The sequence below is a fragment of the Erpetoichthys calabaricus genome, chromosome 4 (genome assembly GCF_900747795.2).
Source record: "Erpetoichthys calabaricus chromosome 4, fErpCal1.3, whole genome shotgun sequence".
NCBI classification, from domain to species: Eukaryota; Metazoa; Chordata; class Cladistia; order Polypteriformes; family Polypteridae; genus Erpetoichthys; species Erpetoichthys calabaricus.
Window position 1 is genome coordinate 244,277,884 of NC_041397.2, and position 22,973 is coordinate 244,300,856.

The window sequence follows — 22,973 nt, forward strand, 5'->3', positions numbered from 1 at the left end:
AAATAAAAACAAGAAAATGATAAATCACAAAGCAATAATTAGTAAACAAACAAATATGACAGGCAGTAAGAGTGTAGAATTCACAATTGATATGCCAGCTTGAAAAGATAAGTTTTGAGAGTAGTTTTAAACTGTGCTATTGAATCAAGTTGATGGATATGAGATGGAAGAGAATTCCAGAGTTGAGGAGCACTATGAGAGAATGCCCGAGCTCCCATAGAACGGAGTTTGATGTGTGGTACAGAAAGTAAAGCTGCAGAATTATAATTACTGCAGGTCGTCCCACCTCCCCCAACCCCCAAATTTAAAGGAGTATCCGTGTGATGCCTTATTTGGTGTATTGTATATTGCATGCAGCCCAGAAGTATTCATTGTTAATGTGGTGCAGGTATACTGTTTACAGAGCAGCAAGACCTAACATGATTATCTCCATCCAGTGACCATAGCATGGTAAAGAAGGACCAAAAGCAGATGTGTGTGTATGTGTGTGTGTGTGTATATAATTAATTTTTTGTGTGTGGTTTTTACATGACTCAGGAATTACTATTTTTTTTAAAGAGGCTGAATTCTGGAAAGTATGAAAACCAAAATGGTCTGGAAATCTGCAGTTGTAAAAGCAAATACTCAAAAGAGTGTTACTTTATCGGTTTACTAGCCACATTACAGTAATATCCAATATTTTAAAACTTATTCTATCTCTTGCCCTTCGTGTATCTTCAGCGGTCCTCCTATGTCTTTCATCTGTATCCTTGTGTGTCTGAACCTCTCTTGTCTGGCACTCTGTCTCAAGCACATTCCTATAAAGCTTCTTATTTCAAGGCGTCTTGCATGCCTCTTGACTGCTTTTATGCTTTGGCCTTTTAAAGACGACTGTCTTGTATGCCTTTACTCCTGTTTGTGTGTCTCACACTTCGTCTTTTGATTGCTCACCCAAAGCCAAACTATCCAATCACATTGCTCAGAGAGACTGGCCACAAACAGACCATATTGTTTTATTATATAGTAGATCTGTTTAAGCTCCGATAACCTAACCAGTATGTATATGCTGAAAGGCAATGTTAAATAGGAGCTTGGGACTTGAGACCAAGCTTGCTGTATGAACATTGATTTGAATAGTTCAGATTGTGTGTTTTCCTCTATTTTGACTTCTAGTATTTGATAAGCTTGGTTTCTCTTCAAATAAACAACAGTTTTAAAATAAAAAGGCTGGGTATCCTCTCGCTGAAGCTGCCTTCTTTACTGACATCTGCAGTTATACCCCAAATGATGAGTGTTAAAATAGCAAATTGTGCACATTCAAGTTATTCTTTGAGGTAGTGATCTGGGGTTGAGTGTGTTCTGTAAACTGTCAGAAACTGAAAGATGTAGGGTTTTGGCCTTTGCTAAGGTATTCCTAGGTAACTATTTCAAAGGTAGCGATCTGGGAGCTGAAGGATATAGGTAACCCAGCCGGAGCAGAAGAATTAAGGCTTCTGTCCCTTGTAGAGATTATTTCAATGGTTTATTGTAGGGGTGTGCCATATACTGGTAGAAATGAAACGCCAGTAGAAATTTTTGTCTTATTTTTATCATGGTTGAGAACATCTGGATACTGCCTTTATTATCAGAAGAGAGATGGGGATTGTTGGGGAATGGGAGTTCCATTACCTTCAGAACCAGTCGGTGCTTCTCATTGTGCACATCCACAACTACTGACCCTTCTTTCAGTTTATTTCTCCATCCAGGTGCTCAGAATGATTTGCGTTTGTATCAGAAATTCAACTATTTCTTTAGGGTTTTCTTGTAGTATTTTTCTTGTGGTTTATTATTCACTCTGAAAGGTATATGCACATAGATTATATTCTGATACATACTGTATTCGTGATAATCTGTAAATACTGTGTGTTTTTAATTTTTGGCCACACCACCCACCCCTAGTTGATTGTGGATTTCAGAATTAAATATTGTAGCTTATACACGTGAGACAAAGCTTATATAATTGGCATTTCCAGGAATAACTTGTCCACCAATTTAAAAATTGTCCTTTTTGGAGGTTAAAGTGCCTTTTGACTTTTTTTTACAATAAAATGGCTCAATTAATGACCTGCTAAGGTGCAGTTACTTCACCCACATACTACACAGTTGACAGACTAACTTACACTATTTTAAAATATGTATAATGTTTGCTTTACCATCTGAGGAACATGAGACATTACAACTTTTATTGAAGGCATGATCGCCATGACTTCAGTTTAGAGAATTGCTAACTGCAGTTGGTGTTGCAAGCAGGCTGTGTGGCGTAGTGGTTAAGGCTTTGGATTTACTGTAGATCCTGAGGTTGTGGGTTCAATTCCCACTACTAACATTTTGTGACCCTGTGAAAGTCTGTTCACCTGTCTGTGTCTCAATTGGAAAAACAAAAGAAATATAACCAATTGTTGCTTTTAAATGTAAGTTGACTTGGATAAAGGTGACCGCCAAATAATTGGGGCGGGGGGGGGGGGAAGCAATCCAGGCCAACCTAGAATGAAAGATGTCTTGTTCTTTGCCATTATTAAATATACAGTATAGCTGGTCAGGATCATTTAAAGGCCTGCATATTTTTATGTCCTTTTTTTGTTTAGGTTTGGTGCCTACCTTACACTTGATGTCGTCATCATCCATGGTAGGCTCAAGCCCCAGCCATCCTAAACGTTAATGTTTTAGAGGGGTGATGTATGCCTGATACTGTCTAGGAACAGTGGTGAAAGAAAATTAATTTTAGCCTTACAGATTGATGCTTTAAAAGGCAAGACTCAAGTCATATTTGTTTGTATGTTTTAATATTTATTTAATTGCCTTCACTTGATTTTGCAGGTAGATGTTCTCCGAGCCCTAGGAGCAGAAATTGTAAGAACCCCTACAAGTGCCAGGTTTGATTCTCCAGAGTCTCATGTAGGTGTAGCCTGGCGGCTGAAGCATGAAATTCCAAATTCTCATATCCTGGATCAGGTAGTGGTCAACAAATTTCAGATTTAATAGGAAGTTGTGTGTGTGTGTGTACTCATAAAATTAAATAGTTTTAGAAAAATACATGACATGGTAGTACATGAAAAGCTATCACTTCTCTTGCCTTCTGTAGAGATCTACAGTAGATTCTTATGGTTATTTTGAATAGCAGCAATAATCTGGTCTAAAGAGGCTATGAATATCGAGTTTACGCTGCCATGGACTACTATTTCAGACGGGGCAAATTTCTGCCTCTCATTCGTTTTGGCTATGTTGCCATTTCCCTGAGAATGGAAAAAATAGGATATTTGTAGTTTTAGCTGTCTGTCTGTGTACTTCAATTTTTCACCATTTGTTTTATGTTTGTTCTTTGGTATTAATAGTACCGTAACCCCAGCAACCCTCTGGCTCACTATGACACCACGGCAGAAGAGATTCTCCAACAGTGTGAGGGTAAGTCATTCCACTTTTAAAGTACCTCTTATGAGTTGCAGTGATCTATTTTCCTCCAACATGCACTAGTATTTTGTTTTTAGATAAGGCAACTTGGGGTGGGTAAGCACATTAATTCCTTGTTTGTCTTAATGCTTTTCAGAATGTAAAACTGTTATGGAGGTCCAGTAAAGTAGAGGTGACTTTTACATATGAGCATAAGTTGATTGCAGAAACACAACTCCTATCTGACCTCAAATATGGACTGTTTAGTAGTGTTGTGGATTGCTAGTTTAGAAGGTTATTTTGTAAATCCATAATTTTGTGTAATATGGAACATTGATTTACATTTCACTTTGAATAAAGGCAACATAAATAATGGTTTGTGTATTAACATTTTACTGCTGATGTCCTTGGATGAATTTCTGGGTTAGTTTTGCGTATAACTCATCCTCGGCCATCTACATCTGCAACATATGCCTTACAAGAAAGATCTGGAGTCCTAGCTGATTTCTGCCTTTACACAATCAGTGTAAAGCAGGCATGTCAAACTCACTACCATTGGTGGGCCGCTTCGACTGCCATACGTGTGTCAGCGGGCCATACTGTAACAAATACTATTATACTATTATACAAAATTACTGTAGCTTTCTTTCCAATACTGAAAACTTTAAAAAATGTAACACTTAAAGTTTAAAGAAAAGCAATTTATTTCCATGCAGTCTCCATACAACAGTGTAGAATTAGAGTCTTAACCTCTTAGCTAGGTCCTTATTATATTACTAGGCTCACCCGCCTTTTAAGTGTGTACATCAGGCATGTAAGTGTAGGGAATGAGAACATCAAAGTGCCCATTCATAACATCTCCCGAAAACATCCTCTGGAGTGCCTGTCCAAACTTGGAGTGTAGGACTCCATAATAATATACTTGAAACTCATAGGGGAACAACTCTCCCGCTGCCATTAGCTCAGAAATGGTACCATAAGTTTGAGACTTTGACATTTCTGTGAGATACTGAAGCTCATTTGTATAAGAGATTCCTGACGGCATCATTGTAAATGGCTGAAACCTTGACCAATTACTTAAAACATGTCGTACAATGTCAGCCCGAATCTGTACCGCTAAAGACGGAGTTTCATGCACTAAATAAGCTATAGATGAGAATAAGCAAGCACCATCTCCCCTGATATTTACTACGCAGTGAGGCATTTGTACTCCATCAACATTAATTATTTCCAGAGACATAATTTTATCTATTTTTCCAGCGCATCGCGCACAAAAGCAAGGGAACGATGGGATCACCACAACTCTGCTCACATCGCGTCGCTTCGTACCGCAAGCCACAAGTAGCAAGTCTGTGATAAGCGGAATACCGCTACGCTTTGCACTCACGGGACGGAAGGACAATCCTGACCGCTTTTATATAGTGTCTTGATGATTGTTATTCATTATATTATATTCATTGCTTATATAGGAGCCTTACAGTGTGAGATTCATTTCTTTTGTCCCGACACTTGGCATCTCTTGTTAGTAACCTGTTCGTCAATATCAGGCTTGAAATCTTGTGCAGCTGCAACTTTTATGAGGGATGAAAGGTGCTCGACGGTAAGTCTTGAGCAATGTGGGGTTTTGGTAGCTTTTATTAACAAAAACAATTGCTCACAAAGGTAAGTGCTTCCGAACATTGACAATACTCTCGATGCCAACTTACGGATCTGCACATACAAGGGTGGCATGTAAGCATACAAGCCTGGCACACCAACTGCGTTGTATTTTGCCTTCAGAATAGAATCTGACTGCACTTCAATCAATTCCATTTGGATATTCTCAGGCGCATTCTCAATGTTGTAAGAGAACAGCGCAATGCCCTGCATGTTTGTATGAACTGAAATCATGAAAATGCTCACTGAATTCATTGCTCAGTATTTCAAGTTGGAAAACAAATCCTCCAAAAATCAAATTTTACTTTACTAAGTTTACTTCAAAGTTTATATTGTAAAATAAGCCGATATGCAAAAAGCCACCTGACCTACAATAATTTTGCAAACTCAAAATCACAAAAATATGTTAATAAACAACTCACCAACTTCTCGCGTCCACTTCAGATCTTCAGCTGTAGTCTGCACTAACTGTTCGTTACAATACTAGCACAAAATTACATGAAACTAGAGCAAACAAACGTGAAAATATGCGGGCTATTACTACTCGTGATGGTCAGTTCTGCCCAGTGGCCAGTCTCAGCAGCCTAGTCAGTAGTGTAGCTTTAGCAGGGGCGGCTCTAGGCTCGTGGCAGCCCTGGGCAGAGAAAGAATCGGTGGCCCCTTCGCCTGGTAATGTCAATATGGTATCTTATGCACGGCGGATGGCCACATCCGTTGCGGACACTGCATAGCCGCCTCGTGCTCATGACACGCTTCTATATACGCGTGTCCGTAACTTGAAAACCAAGTGGCGGCCCATGATATTCTCATTACGGCAAAACATTATAATACTACATATAGCTTACTGCTCCGACTCTGGCGACATTTTTAAATACAGCATACTAATTAACAAGAAACAGAATGTTTTTCGGCCACATTGCCGTCAGCTGTGTCGTTGTTTTCTGTTTTTTATTCAATATATATTGGGATGGCGGCCCCTAGGATTTGCCGGCACTGTGCAGGTGTGCAGTTTGCACATGCTTAAGGGCACCCCTGTTGCAGCCTAGCAGTTCAGTTGCAACGTCGTGGCTCATTAACTTTGGACAAGGCTCGTGGCTGTACTAGCAGATGATGTTTCCAGTACAGTAATTCCATGGGAAAACGCACTTTTGTCAGAAGACAGAAGTAAGAAAAGTCAATAAGTAACACCGAAGATGCAGAATGATTCAATCACAAACGATAGTAATCATTTTGTACAAGTTCAGTGCTAACTAGGATCTGTCAAGCGGGCCGCACAGATTTCTGTTGAGGGCCGCGTGTTTGACATGCCTGGTGTAAAGGATGCTGGGTTATGGCACATTAGTTATACTTGTGTGTGGGCTGTTAAATGCACTTAACACTACTGAATATCATGAATACTGTGCAGCTTTGTCCTTTGGTTTTGTTTTTTTTTTTAAAAGGATCTAATGGTACAAGAGGGTTCAGAGAGAGGGCCGTATTGCAGAATAATTAAATCTGAGGAAAGCATAAAAACTACAGTACTTAAGCTGAAAACTTTGACCATAAACATTAAGGAGAATTAATAAGATGTTAGTTAGGAATATCTTTTTTTAAAGATATTGGAGACATGGATATTTGCTGGTTACGAATAAATTTTAAACATTTAGACTAATTTGCATGCCGAAGAACAAAATCCCAAGTAGTGTCATTGAAGAGAATACACTGGACAGCAAATTCAAATACTTTGTAGGGATGGTGTGATAATAAAGCCACTTGATTTGACATTCAAACCTTAAAATTGAACCATGTCTGATCTTCTCAATAATGAAGTGCAGCGAAACAATATGCTTTTACTAAAGGATCACTTATCCAATGGAAAAAGGCTAATTTATATGCTGCACTATAAAAAGATACTGAAACCACAGAAGAGATTGCTTTGTGCGGTCCAATATAAAGATATGTAGCTGTTTCAAAAATGTAATTTAAACCGAATTTGCCATCCAGGTGCAAATTAAAAGCAATTTGGAATGGACAAAGCCAGTTCCAGAAGCATCATTTTGAAGGCAAGAGCCAACCAAGTAGAGGCTGCTTGTCCTTTGTAATACTCCCTCATGCACATTCAGACTAGGACTATGGTAAGGCTGGTAATTTACACCTGGACCTTTTTAGTTGTGAGATCTTACCCACTGTGCTGTTAGGGCTCTAAAACATTCCAGTACCTTTTTTTTTTTTAATTAGTTCTGTTCCAGGTCAAGATGTTCAGTCTTGTGCAAGTTTGCCTTCAATAGACAAACTGAGCAAGTCGAGATTCCATGTGACAGTATCTGTTCATTACACGTGAACAGCATGCTGTTGATTGGAGAAGATCAAAAATCTAAATTTTATGATGTCTTAAAACTAGCAAGAAGATCCAGCAGATGGAAACATTAGTTATTGCATTTTTATGTGTTGCTTTGGCTTCAGCCCTTTAAGTTTTGTTGTGCTGCTTTTGAAAACGTCAAATGTATGAGATGGATATATACTGTAGACTTTTAAGTACAACTGGCAGGAGTACATTAGTTTTCTTAGTGGACAACCCTTGGTAAACGGATCCCTTTGTTGTAGTAATTCTGACCTCAACCGACCATGAGACAGTTTGGTGTTAACCCCTCAAACAAAAAGCATGGGACACCTTGGCATAGCATATCCAGTATCTAAGCATAGAGTCTCCTTTTTTCCTTCCCTTGTATTAAGACCTGTTCATTTCATGTTAAGTCTTTGCAACACGGTTTATGAAAGCTAATATTATTCCATTGCTTCATCATTTACTTACTGGTTTTGCTTTACTATAGGAAAGGTCGACATGCTGGTAGCTGGAGCTGGAACAGGTGGTACCGTTTCTGGTATTGCCAGAAAGTTGAAGGAGAAGTGCCCTCACTGCAAGGTACTGTTTCATTTAAATGTTTTGTGCTTTTTACAGTAGAATATTCACTCCCACGTTTTTAGATTAACTCCAAGAAACTATTTTCAGATATTTGTTCATTTGCTTACATATTTGCAAAGTGAGTAAACTACAATAAGATTTAATGATAACTAGCGCTATGCAAACACCAGTTTTTTTAACTAATCGAATTATAAAATGGGCATGGAGTGTTTGCAGAAATGCCACCTTACATAAAATTTGCATATACAGTAGATAAGCAAACATATGTTTAAGTTCAGGATGCTAAACATCCAGGAAGTTTAGTTCTTTATACCAAACGTTAACCAAACATGGAGATATTTACATGGAATTTGCAGCTTAATGTTAAATTAGAGCAGCTCAAAATTGGCATATTTAACTTAACATTTTTTTTTTTGCATATGCTGCTGAGCACTACAAGGTCATGTGTGCCACCTTGGAATATTTGCTTTCGTGACACATGGGCTCAACCAGTTATTGTTTACCTTATAAATATCATTCTAATGCTGATTCATAGGAAGAAACAATACATGATACAAACACATCATCCTAAAATGTACACAAGTTGTGGAACTACAAGTAAGGGGAACCATTCACTAAAACACAAGCATTGGTCACTGGGCTGTCACCCACCACTGAGCCTGTTTAAACTTGGTTAGCCTGTGTTTAAGCAAGATAAAGCTATTTCAAGCATTCTGCCAGAAAGAAGAGTAAATATCCAAATAGTTTTTAATTCAGCAAAATCTTAATTTTAATTTTTTTTTCTTTCCCTCTCTTTTGATTAGATTATTGGAGTAGATCCTGTTGGCTCTACCCTTGCAGAACCTGGTGGTTTGAATGTGACGGATAAGAGTTCATATGAGGTGGAGGGTATTGGTTATGATTTCATCCCTACTGTCCTGGACAGAGCGGTGAGCTTTGCTTTATGTACTGTTTTTATAAGTAATAATTCTCAGAAAATAGGGAAAAGCCAAGCAAAATGACACCTTTTTATTGGCTAACTAAAAAGATTACAATATGCAAGAAGGGGCCTGAGTTGCTTCGAAAGCTTGCATATTGTAATCTTTTTAGTTAGCCAATAAAAGGTGTCATTTTGGTTGGCTGTTCTCTACATTCATAATGGCTAACACGGTACAACACCCTAGTACTTCAGAAAATAGGTTGATTATGACAGACTTCAAGTGATTAGGCCATGCTGGCAGTTGCATTATTAAACATTACTGAACGGCAAGACAACTCTCCAATGACCATTGCCATTAACTTGCAAATTATGCTTTTGTAATTTTTTTTTTTTTTTTTTTTAATAGCAATGTGAAGTCGAGGAGCTGTTACTGTCATGCTCTTACATCACATAATCAGAATGCGACATTTTTCATTGAGGTTTCATGTTTTGATTTCAGGATAGCATGGAAGCACAGGATGACTCCAGAATTAGTTTGGCGTATCGCCTTACATGGCTTTACAGTGATCTGACTTCTTTATTGTATACTTGTGGGGGGTATTTATGCAGATACTGTATGTGAGTCTGAAAGCCACATAGAAATAGAACAATTTATAGATAAACTCAAACATTATACAAATATGATTTTCTGTTATATCGACATAAGAGGGCACACAAGACCGATTTGAGAAGTTTTCTTTGATTTCTTGGTTTTTACAAACACTTTCATGTATTGGTGTTGTCTTTTTGGAACTTTAGTGTGACATCGCACTTGGCTTGCCGTTGCTAGCTTGAATGCCCAGCTGTAGGTGAGGACTAAACCATCCTGCTGGACCTCAAACCTGTCTTATTTTCAAAATGGTCAAAAATTTTTATAAAAGTAGTTTTACCCAACTGTTTTTTCCTAAATCTGCCTGCAATGAACATGAAAGCAAGTGTTGATTGGCATTTTTATTAGCTACTTAAAGCTCTAATTTATAAGGGCACAGGTTCTTCAGTTTTAATGAAACCAATGTTGGATTGCTATTGCTCCAGGTTTAAGTGAAGAACTTCCTTTCTGATTAAGTGCATTAGTCCTCTTTGCCATGTAGATATTTGTGTGTGTGTGTGTGTGTGTGTGTGGCTTTGTCTTCTGATTCTTTCTAAGGGAAGGCATGACTGTGTCTGATGTAAGAGTTTTGGCACTAAGATTCCTTTCTTAAAGTTCAGGCTTCTTCTCCCAGATTGGGTGCAGTCAGTGGTTAGACTGTGAGTGTTCACTGTGACTCCAGACTGCCCCAGGGACATGGCAACTACATTAGTTTTAAGGGAGCGTGTAGCTTCTGTTTGTACTCCACCGGAAATTGGGCAATAATGGACAATTCCTACTTTGTCTCTTGGATTGGAATAAAGTCTGAATCCTTGCAAAGAAAGCAGTGCTAGATGGGGTTGCAAATCAAACCTTGGCAAATGAGGAAAATTGTGCATTTTTAAATATAAATCTATAACTCGTAACCTTTTATTTTTCCACAAACATGTTAAATTGCAACACACATTAAGCAAAAATTTCAAATGTATGCAGTGCTTTTGGGAAATATTCAGTCCCCTTCAGTTTTTTTACATTTTGCTATTTTGCAGTCTTGTGTTAAAACTGTTTAATTTTCTCTATATCAAGCAACAAATAAATATCCCAGATTTACAAAATGAAAACAGTGTTATACTATATATTTATATATCTTTTTAATTCTTCTTGAAGCACACTGAATATAAGATAGAAGTGAGAATGTCTGGGCTAAATGAAACTTTACAAAAAAAAAAAAATCTGAGTTGAGCTCCTGAATTTTTACTTTATTTCCATGAATGTGAATTATGGCCTTGGTGTATTATTTTTGTCTTAAGACAGCAGATAAGTTTTCTGACACTTAACATTTCACCTCTTGCTGCGGATGTTTTATTTTGTAAAAGTACAGTAGACCAGGCATGTCAAACACGCGGCCCACAACAGAAATCTGTGCGGCCCGCATGACAGATCCTAGTTAGCACTGAACTTGTACAAAATGATTGATTCAATCACAAACGATAGTATTCATCTTCGGTGTTACTTATTGACTTTTCTTACTTCTGCTTTCTGACAAAAGCGCGTTTTCCCATGGCATTACGGTACCGGAAACATCATCTGCTAGTATAGCCACGAGCCTTGTCCAAAGTTAATGAGCCGCGACGTCGCAACTGAAGTGCTAGGCTGCAGCAGGGGTGGCCTTAGGCATGTGCAAACTGTGCACCTGCACAGTGCCGGCAAATCCTAGGGGCCGCCACGCCAATATATATTGAATATAAAACGGAGAAAATAACGACACAGCTGACGGCAATGTGGCCGAAAAACATTCTGTTTCTTGTTAATTAGTACGCTGTATTTACAAATGTCGCCAGAGTCGGAGCAGTAAGCTATATGTAGTATTATAATGTTTTGCCGTAATGAGAATATCATGGGCCGCCACTTGGTTTTCAAGTTACGGACACGCGTATATAGAAGCGTGTCATGAGCACGAGGCGGCTATGCAGTGTCCGCAACGGATGTGGCCATCCGCCGTGCATAAGCTACCGTATTGACATTACCAGGCAAAGGGGCCACCGATTCTTTCTCTGCCCAGGACCGCCACGAGCCTAGAGCCGCCCCTGCTAAAGCTACACTACTGACTGGGCTGCTGAGACTGGCCACTGGGCAGAACTGACCATCACGAGTAGTAATAGCTCACATATTTTCACGTTTTTTTGCTCTAGTTTCATGTAATTTTGTGCTAGTATTGTAACAGTTAGTGCAGACTACAGCTGAAGATCTGAAGTGGACACGAGAAGTTGGTGAGTTGTTTATTAACATATTTTTGTGATTCTGAGTTTGTAAAATTATTGTAGGTCAGGTGGCTTTTTGCATGTCGGCTTATTTTACAATATAAACTTTGAAGTAAACTTAGTAAAGTAAAATTTGATTTTTGGAGGATTTGTTTTCCAACTTGAATTGCTGAGCAATGAATTCAGTGACCATTTTTGTGATTTCAGTTCACACAAACCGGGCATTGCGCTGTTCTCTTACAACGTTGAGAATGCGCCTGAGAATATCCAAATGGAATTGATTGAAGTGCAGTCAGATTCTATTCTGAAGGCAAAATACAACAAAGTTGGTGTGCCAGGCTTGTATGCTTACCTGCCATCCTCGTATGTGCAGATCCGTAAGTTGGCATCGAGAGTACTGTCAATGTTCGGAAGCACTTACCTTTGTGAGCAATTGTTTTTGTTAATGAAAGCTACTAAAACCCCACATCGCTCAAGACTTACCGTCGAGCACCTTTCATCCCTCATAAAAGTTGCAGCTGCACAAGATTTCAAGCCTGATATTGCCGAACTGGTTACTAACAAGAGATGCCAAGTGTCGGGACAAAAGAAATAAATCTCACACTGTAAGGCTCCTATATAAGCAATGAATATAATATAATGAATATCAATCATCAAGACACTATATAAAAGCGGTCGGGATTGTCCTTCCGTCCTGTGAGTGCAAAGCGTAGCGGTATTCCGCTTATCACAGACTTGCTACTTGCGGCTTGCAGTACGAAGCGACGCGATGTGAGCAGAGTTCTGGTGCTCCCATCGTTCCCTTGCTTTTGTGCGCGATGCGCTGGAAAAATAGATAAAATTATGTCTCTGGAAATTAATGTTGATGGAGTACAAATTCCTCACCACGTAGTAAATATCAGGGGAGATGGTGCTTGCTTATTCTCATCTATAGCTTATTTAGTGCATGAAACTCCGTCTTTAGCGGTACAGATTCGGGCTGACATTGTACGACATGTTTTAAGTAATTGGCCAAGGTTTCAGCCATTTACAATGATGCCGTCAGGAATCTCTTATACAAATGAGCTTCAGTATCTCACTGAAATGTCAAAGTCTCAAACTTTATGGTACCATTTCTGAGCTAATGGCAGCTGGAGAGTTGTTCCCCTATGAGTTTCAAGTATATTATTATGGAGTCCTACACCAAGTTTGGACAGGCACTCCAGGGGATAAAAAAACTTTTCGGGAGATGTTATGAATGGGCACTTTGATGTTCTCATTCCCTACACTTACGTGCCTGATGTACACACTTAAAAGGCGGGTGAGCCTATAATATAATAAGGTCCTAGCTAAGAGGTTAAGACTCTAATTCTACACTGTTGTATGGAGACTGCATGGAAATAAATTGCTTTTCTTTAAACTTTAAGTGTTACATTTTTTAAAGTTTTCAGTATTGAAAAGAAAGCTACAGTAATTTTGTATAATAGTATAATAGTATTTGTTACCTGCGGTGGGTTGGCACCCTGCCTGGGATTGGTTCCCTGCCTTGTGTACTGTGTTGGCTGGGATTGGCTCCAGCAGACCCCCGTGACCCTGTGTTCGGATTCAGCGGGTTGGAAAATGGATGGATGGATAGTATTTGTTACAGTACGGCCCGCTGACGCACGTATGGCAGTCGAAGCGGCCCACCAATGGTAGTGAGTTTGACATGCCTGCAGTAGACCACTCCACAACTGATGGCTAACCTACTAAGTTTTCATTAAAAGAAGTCTTTGGTTGCATTGGTACTGGCAGGCCACCTGCTATTCTCATGGCCAAGTTGTTGTGCTAAATCACTGGATGAGATTCAGGGCTTTGAAATGCCAATTCTAAATGCATTGTTGCTGGATTTGCACGTGTGTGCTTTTGTTTTTCTTATAAATTACCTTTAGTAAAGTAATTATAAATTATAATTTCACTAACAAGTGACGGGTTGGCCAAAGGTGATCCACTGCGTTTTTTACTTGAGCATTTTATTTTTCAATCTGAAAGTACCACTGACTTATATGAAAGCTGTTTAGACTAATATACAGTACTGTGTTGCTTATTGATTATATTTTTGATAATATTGTTAATTTAAAAGCTTGAATCTATTCACTGCCTTATTAAAATTGATTAGACGAAATAGCCACTTTCCCTATTCTGATTAAGTAAAATGTTCTGTTGTATTGTTTACAAAATGCCCCAGGATTGTAGTCAGTTGGGGCATCTCTCTCTCTCTCTCTCTCTCTCTCCTAATTGTACACAAATACTATTTACATCTCCTGTGCTCCCTTCAGGTAGTTGATAAGTGGTATAAGACTGACGATGAAGAATCGTTTTCAATGTCTCGATTGCTCATTAAAGAAGAAGGGCTTCTTTGTGGTAAGTGTTTTTTAATCTCTCTCTCTCTCTCTCTCTTTCTCTGTCTCTCTCTCTCTCTCTGTCTATACTGCTCAAAAAAAATTAAAGGAACGCTTTTTAATCAGAGTATAGCATCAAGTCAGTGAAACTTCTGGGATATTGATCTGGTCAGTTAAGTAGCAGAGGGGGTTGTTAATCAGTTTCAGCTGCTTTGGTGTTAATGAAATTAACAACAGTTACACTAGTGGGGCAACAATGAGATGACCCCCAAAAAAGGAATGGTTAAACGGGTGGAGGCCACTGACATTCTCCTCATCTTTACTGTTTTTTCACTAGTTTTGCATTTGTCTATGGTCAGTGTCACTACTGGTAGCATGAGGCGATACCTGGACCCTACAGAGGTTGCATAGGTAGTCCAAATTCTCCAGGATGGCACATCAATACGTGCCATTGCCAGGAAGTTTACTGTGTCTCCCAGTACAGTCTAAGGGGCATGGAGGAGATTCCAGGAGACAGGCAGTTACTCTAGGAGAGCTGTACAGGGCCGTAGAAGGTCCTTGACCAATCAGCAGGACCGGTATCTGCACCTTTGGGCAGGGAGGAACAGGAGGAGCACTGTCAGAGCCCCACAAAATGACCTCCAGCAGGCCACTGGTGTGAATGTCTGTGACCAAACAATCAGAAACAGACTTTGAGGGTGCCCTGAGGGCCCAACGTCCTCTAGTGTACCCTGTGCTCATTGCCCAGCACCGTGGAGCTCTATTGGCATTTGCCATAGAATACCAGAATTGGCAGGTCCACCACTGGCGCCCTGTGCTTTTCATATATGAGAGCAGGTGCACCCTGAGCACATGTGACAGACATGAAAGGATCTGGAGAAGCCATGGAGAACGTTATGCTGCTTGAAACATCGTTCAGCATGACCGGTTTGGTGGTGGATCCATGATAGTCTGGGGAGGCATATCCATGGAGGGACGCACCGACATCTACAGGCTAGACAACGGTACCTTGACTGCCATTAGGTATAGGGATGAAATCCTTGGACCCATTGTCAGACCCTATGCTGGTACAGTGGGTCCTGGGTTCCTCCTGGTGCATGACAATGCCCAGCCTTATGTGGTGAGAGTATGCAGGTAGTTCCTGGAGGATGAAGGAATTGATACCATTGACTGGCCCCCACGCTTGCCTGAACTAAATCCAATAGAACACCTCTGGGACATCATGTTGCGGTCCATCTGATGCCACCAGAGTGCACCTCCAGACTGTCCAGGAGCTTAGTGGTGCCCTAGTCCAGATCTGGGAGGAGATCCCCCAGGACACCATCTGTCGTCTCATTGGGTACGTGCCCTGACGTTGTCACGCATGCATACAAGCACGTGGGGACCATACAAACTACTGAGTATGATGTGGTGTTGCTGCAATGAAATTTCGGCAAAATGGACTATCCTGCCACATCATTTTTTCACTTTGATTTTCAGGATGTCTTTGAATTCAGGCCTCTGTAGGTTGTTAATTTTCATTTCCATCAAACAATGTGGCATCCTTTCATAACACATTACTCAGTCCATATCCGTATAGATACGGCAGCAGGATTTTTTTTTCCCATTGAGATCTGATGTGTTTTCAAAGTGTTCCTTTAATTTTTTTAAGCAGTTATAATATAATCTGTTTTTTGCATCCGCTTTAGTGAAGTGGATATACTTGTAAATGATTTTTTTTAATAATTCAAAATGTAGAGTCGAATTCGCATGTCATAAGGAATAAATGCTCAAGAAACTGTGCCTATAGTCCCATTTCTTCTGCGGACTGAGCCTTGCTCACAGAAGGTTTTCCTGCATTCACAAGCAGAGAAAAGGTGACTGCAGAGAAGCAATTTTAAACTGCACAGGGTTGCAGTTCATACAAATTCTTGCCAAATGCTGCCTTCACATTTGCTGAGCTAATTAAAACCAGAGACCTTGTGCACCAGACACATTCAGAAGAACTTTAGAGAGCGAACTATAAAGATAAAACCTAAAATGCTAGAATGAATTTTTTCTGTCACTGTAATTTTGTGTTTCGAACAAAAGGACTGTGATCAGTTTCATTGGGTTCTCTTGAATCTATCCAGTTTTTTCAGTCTGTGTCTGAATCTCTTGCTGTTAATAACCTAGGCTAGAAGATGCATAGACAGTAGGCTCTGGGAGTAAATGACTAATTTTATTTAAAAATTCCAGCTTGATAAAAAATTAGGTTTACTTGTCACAATTTGTATATTACTCAGAAAACAGATCATAAAACTATCCATTTTATACTTTGTGCAGCAGAATAATGCAGAAACAGTTGTGACAAGAAGAGACATGGCAAAGGTTTGGGGCAGCCACCCATATAATCTGTATCCTCGCTGCAAAAATTAAAAGTTTGAATGTAAGTCAAGTTTATAAGACAGAGTCCAAAACAGAACTGAATTCCAGAGGAAGGGAGAGAGGCTTTATAGGAAGTCTGGGGGAAATGATGTCATCCTCGGGGCCGGAAGTGATGTCGTCCCCGGGGGCCGGAAATAGCATGTCCCGAGTTGAGGCAGTGGCTCCTAGTGGGATTTCCCGGGAAAGGTCTGCAGGGAACTTAAAAAGAGTGTTAGTGCACCCCACCACCCCCTGGGCAGATGTGTTACCATTACTTTCCAAGCCCTTCAGCTGCCTCCTATTCACATGTGTGTGACACAATACATTTTAAAATTATTTTGATTAAAAAAAAATGTAAATTGGTAAAGGATCGTCTTGATCTTGCTTGTGTTTTTTCTTTCAAAGGCGGAAGCTCTGGTAGTGCGATGGCAGCAGCTGTTAAAGCAGCCCAGGAGCTAAAGGAAGACCAGCGCTGCGTTGTCATCTTACCAGATTCTGTGCGCAATTACATGTGAGTCACACAGTGGGAACTGAATAACCTGATGAACGGTTCTGTGTTCACTTTACATATTGGCTAGTTGATAAAAGGCCTAACTACTGAAGGAAACAAATCCACTTTTCATACAAGTGGTTTTGCTTCTACTGATCTTACAAAGCTGGCATGTAATTTGATGCTTTTTTCTATTATAATATTTTCTTTATCAGTATGCTGCTGCTGGAGTATGTGAATTTCCCCTTGGGGTTAATAAAGTATCTATCTTATTCCATTTTAATGACTACAACCACTAAGAATTATAGGGTAATAAAAGAATAAGCCGAGATCTAAAATACAATAGCAACAGATACCGACAAAGGAAAAAATAAATGGTAGGCTGTAATGATAAATACACTAGAACACAAAACGTGCAACATTAGCCACATTATAAGCAAGCAAAGTCACAATATGAATGTGCACTGAAGCTACTGTGCTCGCCTGGCTGCCGCTGCTCCTTTTCTGGTTTCTGGTGGTATTCTTTTGTAGCGTAGGTTGAGTTGAACTGCCTTTACTTGGATGTATTCCTTGTATTTGTTTTTAAGGATTCTTTGTGCTGTCTGCCTATTTTAGGATCAGCCCTGGATCTTCTGTAACCTGTGGTGCTGAGATCTCTGCTAAACCATTTTGCACTGTACAGGGTTCAGTTTTTAATTTTGTTTAACAATTCCTTTGTATTCAACAGTAGTTTTTGTGTGATCAGATTGGGAATTTTATATCCCCAAACAACCAGAATAGCCTTTGCCCATACCATAAACCAGCCATTCAGCCCCCTCCTTTTTTGTGCTGGTGTTTTAATGCAAAGATTTTATTGCTGGCATAACAGCAATCGATCTCCTCACAAACCTGGTAACACACCACCTTAAAGAAATACTCCACCCACAAACTATGTGCATGTGTTTTATATATATATATTTTACTTAACTTCCCTTCCATCACTAAAAAATACGAGGTTTTAATCATGTTTTCACAGAGACCAAATCCGTTATGATGGAAGAGTCTTCAATGGGACCAGAGGCCAATACTGAACAACCACAAACAATATTAAAACATGTATGAAAAAATCTCGGGCTACTCAAGTTGCATAATTCATATGTCAGTTATCCAACCATATGCTCAGTGTGCAAAATTTATTTAAAATACAAATGAAAAGTAGTGAAAATAAAATGAAAAGGTGTAAGTTTGTGATATGTATAACAAAATAAAACACTGATAGGAAGGGCATGGAATTTGAATATCAATAAAAATATTTAGCACAAAAAAATATTTTAAGGAACAGTCATTGGACATAAAAAAAAAAGTGACATGATGAGCCAACAGTGGGTCCGTCTACAAAATACACATAGAGAAAATGACAAAAGATAGATAAACCTTTTGTTCCAAGGAGGAAATTTTGGCTTTTTACAGATGCTCTTTAAAATAAATGCATAACTTGGTAAATGAAATAAGTATATGTACAAATTATAGTCTGAAAACACCAGAATTACTAAAAATTAAGAAAACTACTGTTTATTTTTTTTAAAGGACTAAGTTCTTAAGTGATAAGTGGATGTATGACAAGGGCTTTCAGAAGGAAGAGGATGTAAATATTAAAAAGCCTTGGTAAGTAACAATATTTTAAAACTGTAATAAATTGGCAAGTCACGTACTTTGCGAGACCTGCAGGATACTTAAAGGGGAGAAGCATAAGATGAAAAATAATATATGGAACCATATTTCTAGATGTTTGAGACTTCCCACTTGCAGTAACTTTGCCAGAAGCATTGTCCCTAATTTTGCCATGGCCAGATATTTTTATGGTTTATTGGTATGCTACATATTTCACCACATATTTAATCATGCTCCCAGTTAGATGAATGGCAATGTATATACTGTAGTTATGTTATTGACCAGGTGGCCATGTTCTCAGCAGTCTCAAGACAAGAAGTCCAAACTTTGGGTACAATTCTGCTATTTACAAAATGTGTTTTTTTCCTTTGTTCAGATTACGTTAGGAAAAGTGTTTTCAGAAGATGCAATGAGAGTTTATAATGTCTGTCTAAAGGTTGTAGAAAAAGAATGGGAAAGAAGCAGTTTGGACTGTGGAACACTAATAAGAGATTGGTCTGTTGTTCAAGTTGTTTTTACACCTTTAATCCACAGCCACAGACATCCCTGTATAAATGTGTGTTGTCCTTGTAAACTGGTTTAAAGATTTGTAATTGTGTGCGTTGAGGTTTGTAATGCTGTGGCCTATTCATATAGAGCTTTAAATCTCTTCCAACCTGCAGGTGGTGGAATATAAAGCTTCAAGAGCTAAACCTGTGCGCTCCACTAACTGTGCTTCCCTCTGTTACCTGCCAGACGACTATAGAGATTCTGAAAGAGAAAGGCTTTGATCAGGCGCCAGTTGTGAACGAGTCTGGGTATGATGAATTATCATGTGGCCTTTTTTTTTTTTTTTTTTTGTGCTTAAATGTGTTAAGGTAATGTTTAACTATTTTTTATTTTTTTATTTTCTGTGATGTGTTCTGCAGTATTTCCAAATCCAGTTAATCCTTATGAAAATCAAAGTTAAACGCATGACTGAAAACTTGAAAGGTTAAAAGTTCATTGCAGGCCAATGGGCATCCTTGTTTAAACTTTGTGACCTCTATGTCAGTCAAGTAACTTGAACACAAAGGCCCCCAATGTATTTTGGAATGTTAAAACCATTTGATGTGCAGTCAGCTTAGAACAAGCCGAATTCAAAGAATACATTGGCCAGCAATTTTTTTGGTTTAGAATGACTAGCATAACTGCCGGCTGAGCAAAATGGAGTGGGGGGAGGAATTGCTTGACCATAAGATGTACATTTTCATGTGCTTGAAGTGGACGCAGTGACAAATCCTACCAACAATGAAAATATTAGTGTTTTGAAAGAGGCTGAAGGATGGAATGTAAAAAAAATACATAAGAATCAATTTGCTTGGAGCAACACAAAGTATAAATTTAAAATTGATAAACTTTTTTTGTTGTACACTCACTGCATTGTCACTCTGTCTCCACAAACTGCTTGTACTTCATCTTCTTTAGGTACATTAAATGTTATGTGTTCTTCTCGGTACACAGCACACTTTGCAAAATGTACAATTTATGTGAAGAGACACTTGTGGTCTTAATTTTTAGGTGTATGCTAGGGTTAACTGTCCCTCACTTTTGTAGGGCCCAAAAATATTTGGGTGTTCATTTTTGATTGACTGAGCACATTTTATTCAGTTTCATTATGGAAGGCTAGTACTGCTAATAGTACCTGTTAAATAAGTGCCAAATGTGCACAAGACCTGGGAGGAAACCATTTCTAGTTTCGTTTTAATTTGGATAATCATAAATTTATACCAATATGAAGCTGTAAAATTGGCTCTTTTACATCTCATCTGCCATAAGTTGAGTCTCAGATTGATTAAACAAAGGAGGCGGAAGCGTCACTTGCCTCGGTATGCCAAGAATGCCAACTGGACCATGACACTATATACACAAACAAGTATCTTCATGTGTTTACTAGCAAACATGCAATTAAATGCAAGTAATCAAATTTGACCAGAAGAGCAAAGTAGAAATTTTATTTGAAAAATAGTAATTGGAGTACATTAAAGCTTGCCCAAAAAAGTGCACTTTTTTTTTTTTATTGTAGAGAGGACTGGCAACATTCAAACTAAAAGCAGGTTTTTAGCATAATTATAAAGCAGTGGTTTTCAGCCCTTTTTCGGCTGCATAATAAATCTAAATAAATGTTTCATTAAAAAGGACACTAATTGTAAAGATTACTTGTTAAACAGAAGGTAAATGTTGATATGGTAATGACATCGATATTAAATTTTAAAACACCAATGAGGAAAAAAATTGAGCAACAAGAAATTAGAGCACCTTTTTCACAATTTGTAAGAGCAAAACCAATTTGTTAAGATTAAAAACTATTCTCTACAATTGAACATTGTTCCAAATAAAATTAACTTTTCTTAACTAACAAATGCTTATATTAGTGAGCTTGTATGATGCTGTCTTATTCTGTATGGTCACACTAGTGAATGATGGCACAAAACAAGTTCATATTGTAGATTACTTTCTGTGAGACACACAACTTAATTCAGCACATTAAAAAAAAATGAGGACTGCCTTCTTAAGCAGTGATAGTAAACTGAATTCTGTCCTAGTACCGCTGACACTTAACTTTGTACACACCTCAGTTCATCTTTTAATTTTCTGACTCTCAGACGATGATTGTCATCGCCCCTGGTTTTTTGTATGCCCCAACTCCCAGTTGTCTTTCATGTCCTATTTCCTATAGAACACACAATTAGCCGCACTCGTATTAATGTTCTAATAAACAGAGGATTTCCAGCCTTTACACACAGTGCAGTGTTAAATATGTGGAGGAATAACTAATACAAATGATTTATATTGGTAACATCCAGGTGCTGGTCTGGGCCACATGTTGCTATAAAGATGCAATATCCTGATTTGCTAAATTAGGCTAGAAATATTCAAACAAGATTAACTGTTTACTGGATGCTCCTTCTATCTACAATCCATTAACATTTTGCATTGTACAGTAAACCCAAATTTTCATATTTTTACTTCCTAGTATTCCTGCCTTGTTTTGAAACATGCCTAGTTTAATATTTTTGTTACCTTGAAAATTGCATTATGAAGAGTGACTTTTGATATGGTAATTAAACCGGTACTGCATATTAAACATTTCTGATAGTTATATCATCCTTTTGTCTTTTTAGAATTATTCAAGGAATGGTTACCCTTGGAAACATGTTATCTTCTGTTCTTGCTGGAAAAATTCAACCATCTGATCCAATCAGCAAAGTCCTATATAATCAGTTCAAAAAGGTTTGCTGCTTTTTCAGAATATTTACACTGGATTTTTTAAACCACTGATTTAAAGTTAATTTTTATGGACTTTTCTCATTATTAAGGTATAGTGCAGTTTAGTAAACAAAGCAAAAGTGTGTTTATGGTTCAGAAATGTTTCGTATTTATTAACAACCTTCTGAAACCATTTAGGAATAGGCAGTTTAGTGAAGAAATACTAATTTGTTTTCTTTTGAGTGGAATGACTAACTTAAGAATACAAGATGCTTAAAGAAAAAAATATATATAATTTGTCAGTATGTCTCTGTTATGTAGTTTTTGCAATGGCTAAAGTAAAATACATAAGCACACTGGTAATATATTTCTTAAAGATGAAGCCACAAATAATGCAATAATGTCTTGCTCAGATTCAAACAGGGACATTAAAGGGCGATAATTCTTAAGTACAGTATAGTTTAAAATTGTTGAAAATTTGCATATTACTTTTTTGCAAAATATGTTAGATTGTTAGGAGGGAGCAAGTGAGTTTTTGGTGCAGTTTACATATAAAATCTAATTTCATGCCAGGAATGCTTTACAAAAGTTGTCAATGAAATCCCAATATGGCTTAGTAGACATAAGTTTGTTCTGCCAACCGTGCAAATATCTCTTTTCGGTCTAAACAAATGCTTTGTTTACAGCCCATTAAATCTTTCTGTTTAAACATACAAAAAGCCTTCTAATTTACAGTAATACAGAGGCCGGATTTGTTCATACAAAAAATGTCAGCATCAGAGAGCTGAGTGCATGAGTCAGTTGCAGTGTGCGTTAAGAGTGCCGTACCAGCACTGAATTAAAAACTTACCACGTAGTACTTTACTGTCCAGGAGTGATCCTCTAGTCAAAGTGCTGTTGCAGCAAATGGTGGAAGGAGATGACGACCACATTTATTTAACCCATCCACTGCTATTCCTGATGTGGTTGGGGGAATATTGCCTGTGTGATCAGATGCGTGTCTGATTGCTCATTAACAGCAGCACATTGGCAACTCACAACTTGTCGCCATCTATTCCCCACACATTTAAAGGGGCAAAGCAGAGGATTGGGTGTGTCGTTGGCGGAAAA

The 22,973-nt window shown here is 38.4% G+C and overlaps 1 protein-coding gene across 2 annotated transcripts in view; it reads left to right on the plus strand.

Moving 5' to 3' along the window:
* The window catches only part of LOC114650719 (cystathionine beta-synthase-like protein), a 54,375-nt gene that overhangs the window by 23,428 nt on the left and 7,974 nt on the right, over positions 1-22,973 (plus strand). For both annotated transcript variants that reach the window (XM_028800526.2, XM_051926753.1), the window contains exons 6-14: positions 2,836-2,970; positions 3,351-3,420; positions 7,872-7,963; positions 8,767-8,892; positions 14,048-14,132; positions 16,901-17,006; positions 18,552-18,629; positions 19,298-19,432; positions 21,779-21,887. In XM_028800526.2, coding sequence (XP_028656359.1) covers positions 2,836-2,970; positions 3,351-3,420; positions 7,872-7,963; positions 8,767-8,892; positions 14,048-14,132; positions 16,901-17,006; positions 18,552-18,629; positions 19,298-19,432; positions 21,779-21,887 — 936 coding nt within the window. The remainder of the gene's footprint in view (positions 1-2,835; positions 2,971-3,350; positions 3,421-7,871; positions 7,964-8,766; positions 8,893-14,047; positions 14,133-16,900; positions 17,007-18,551; positions 18,630-19,297; positions 19,433-21,778; positions 21,888-22,973) is intronic.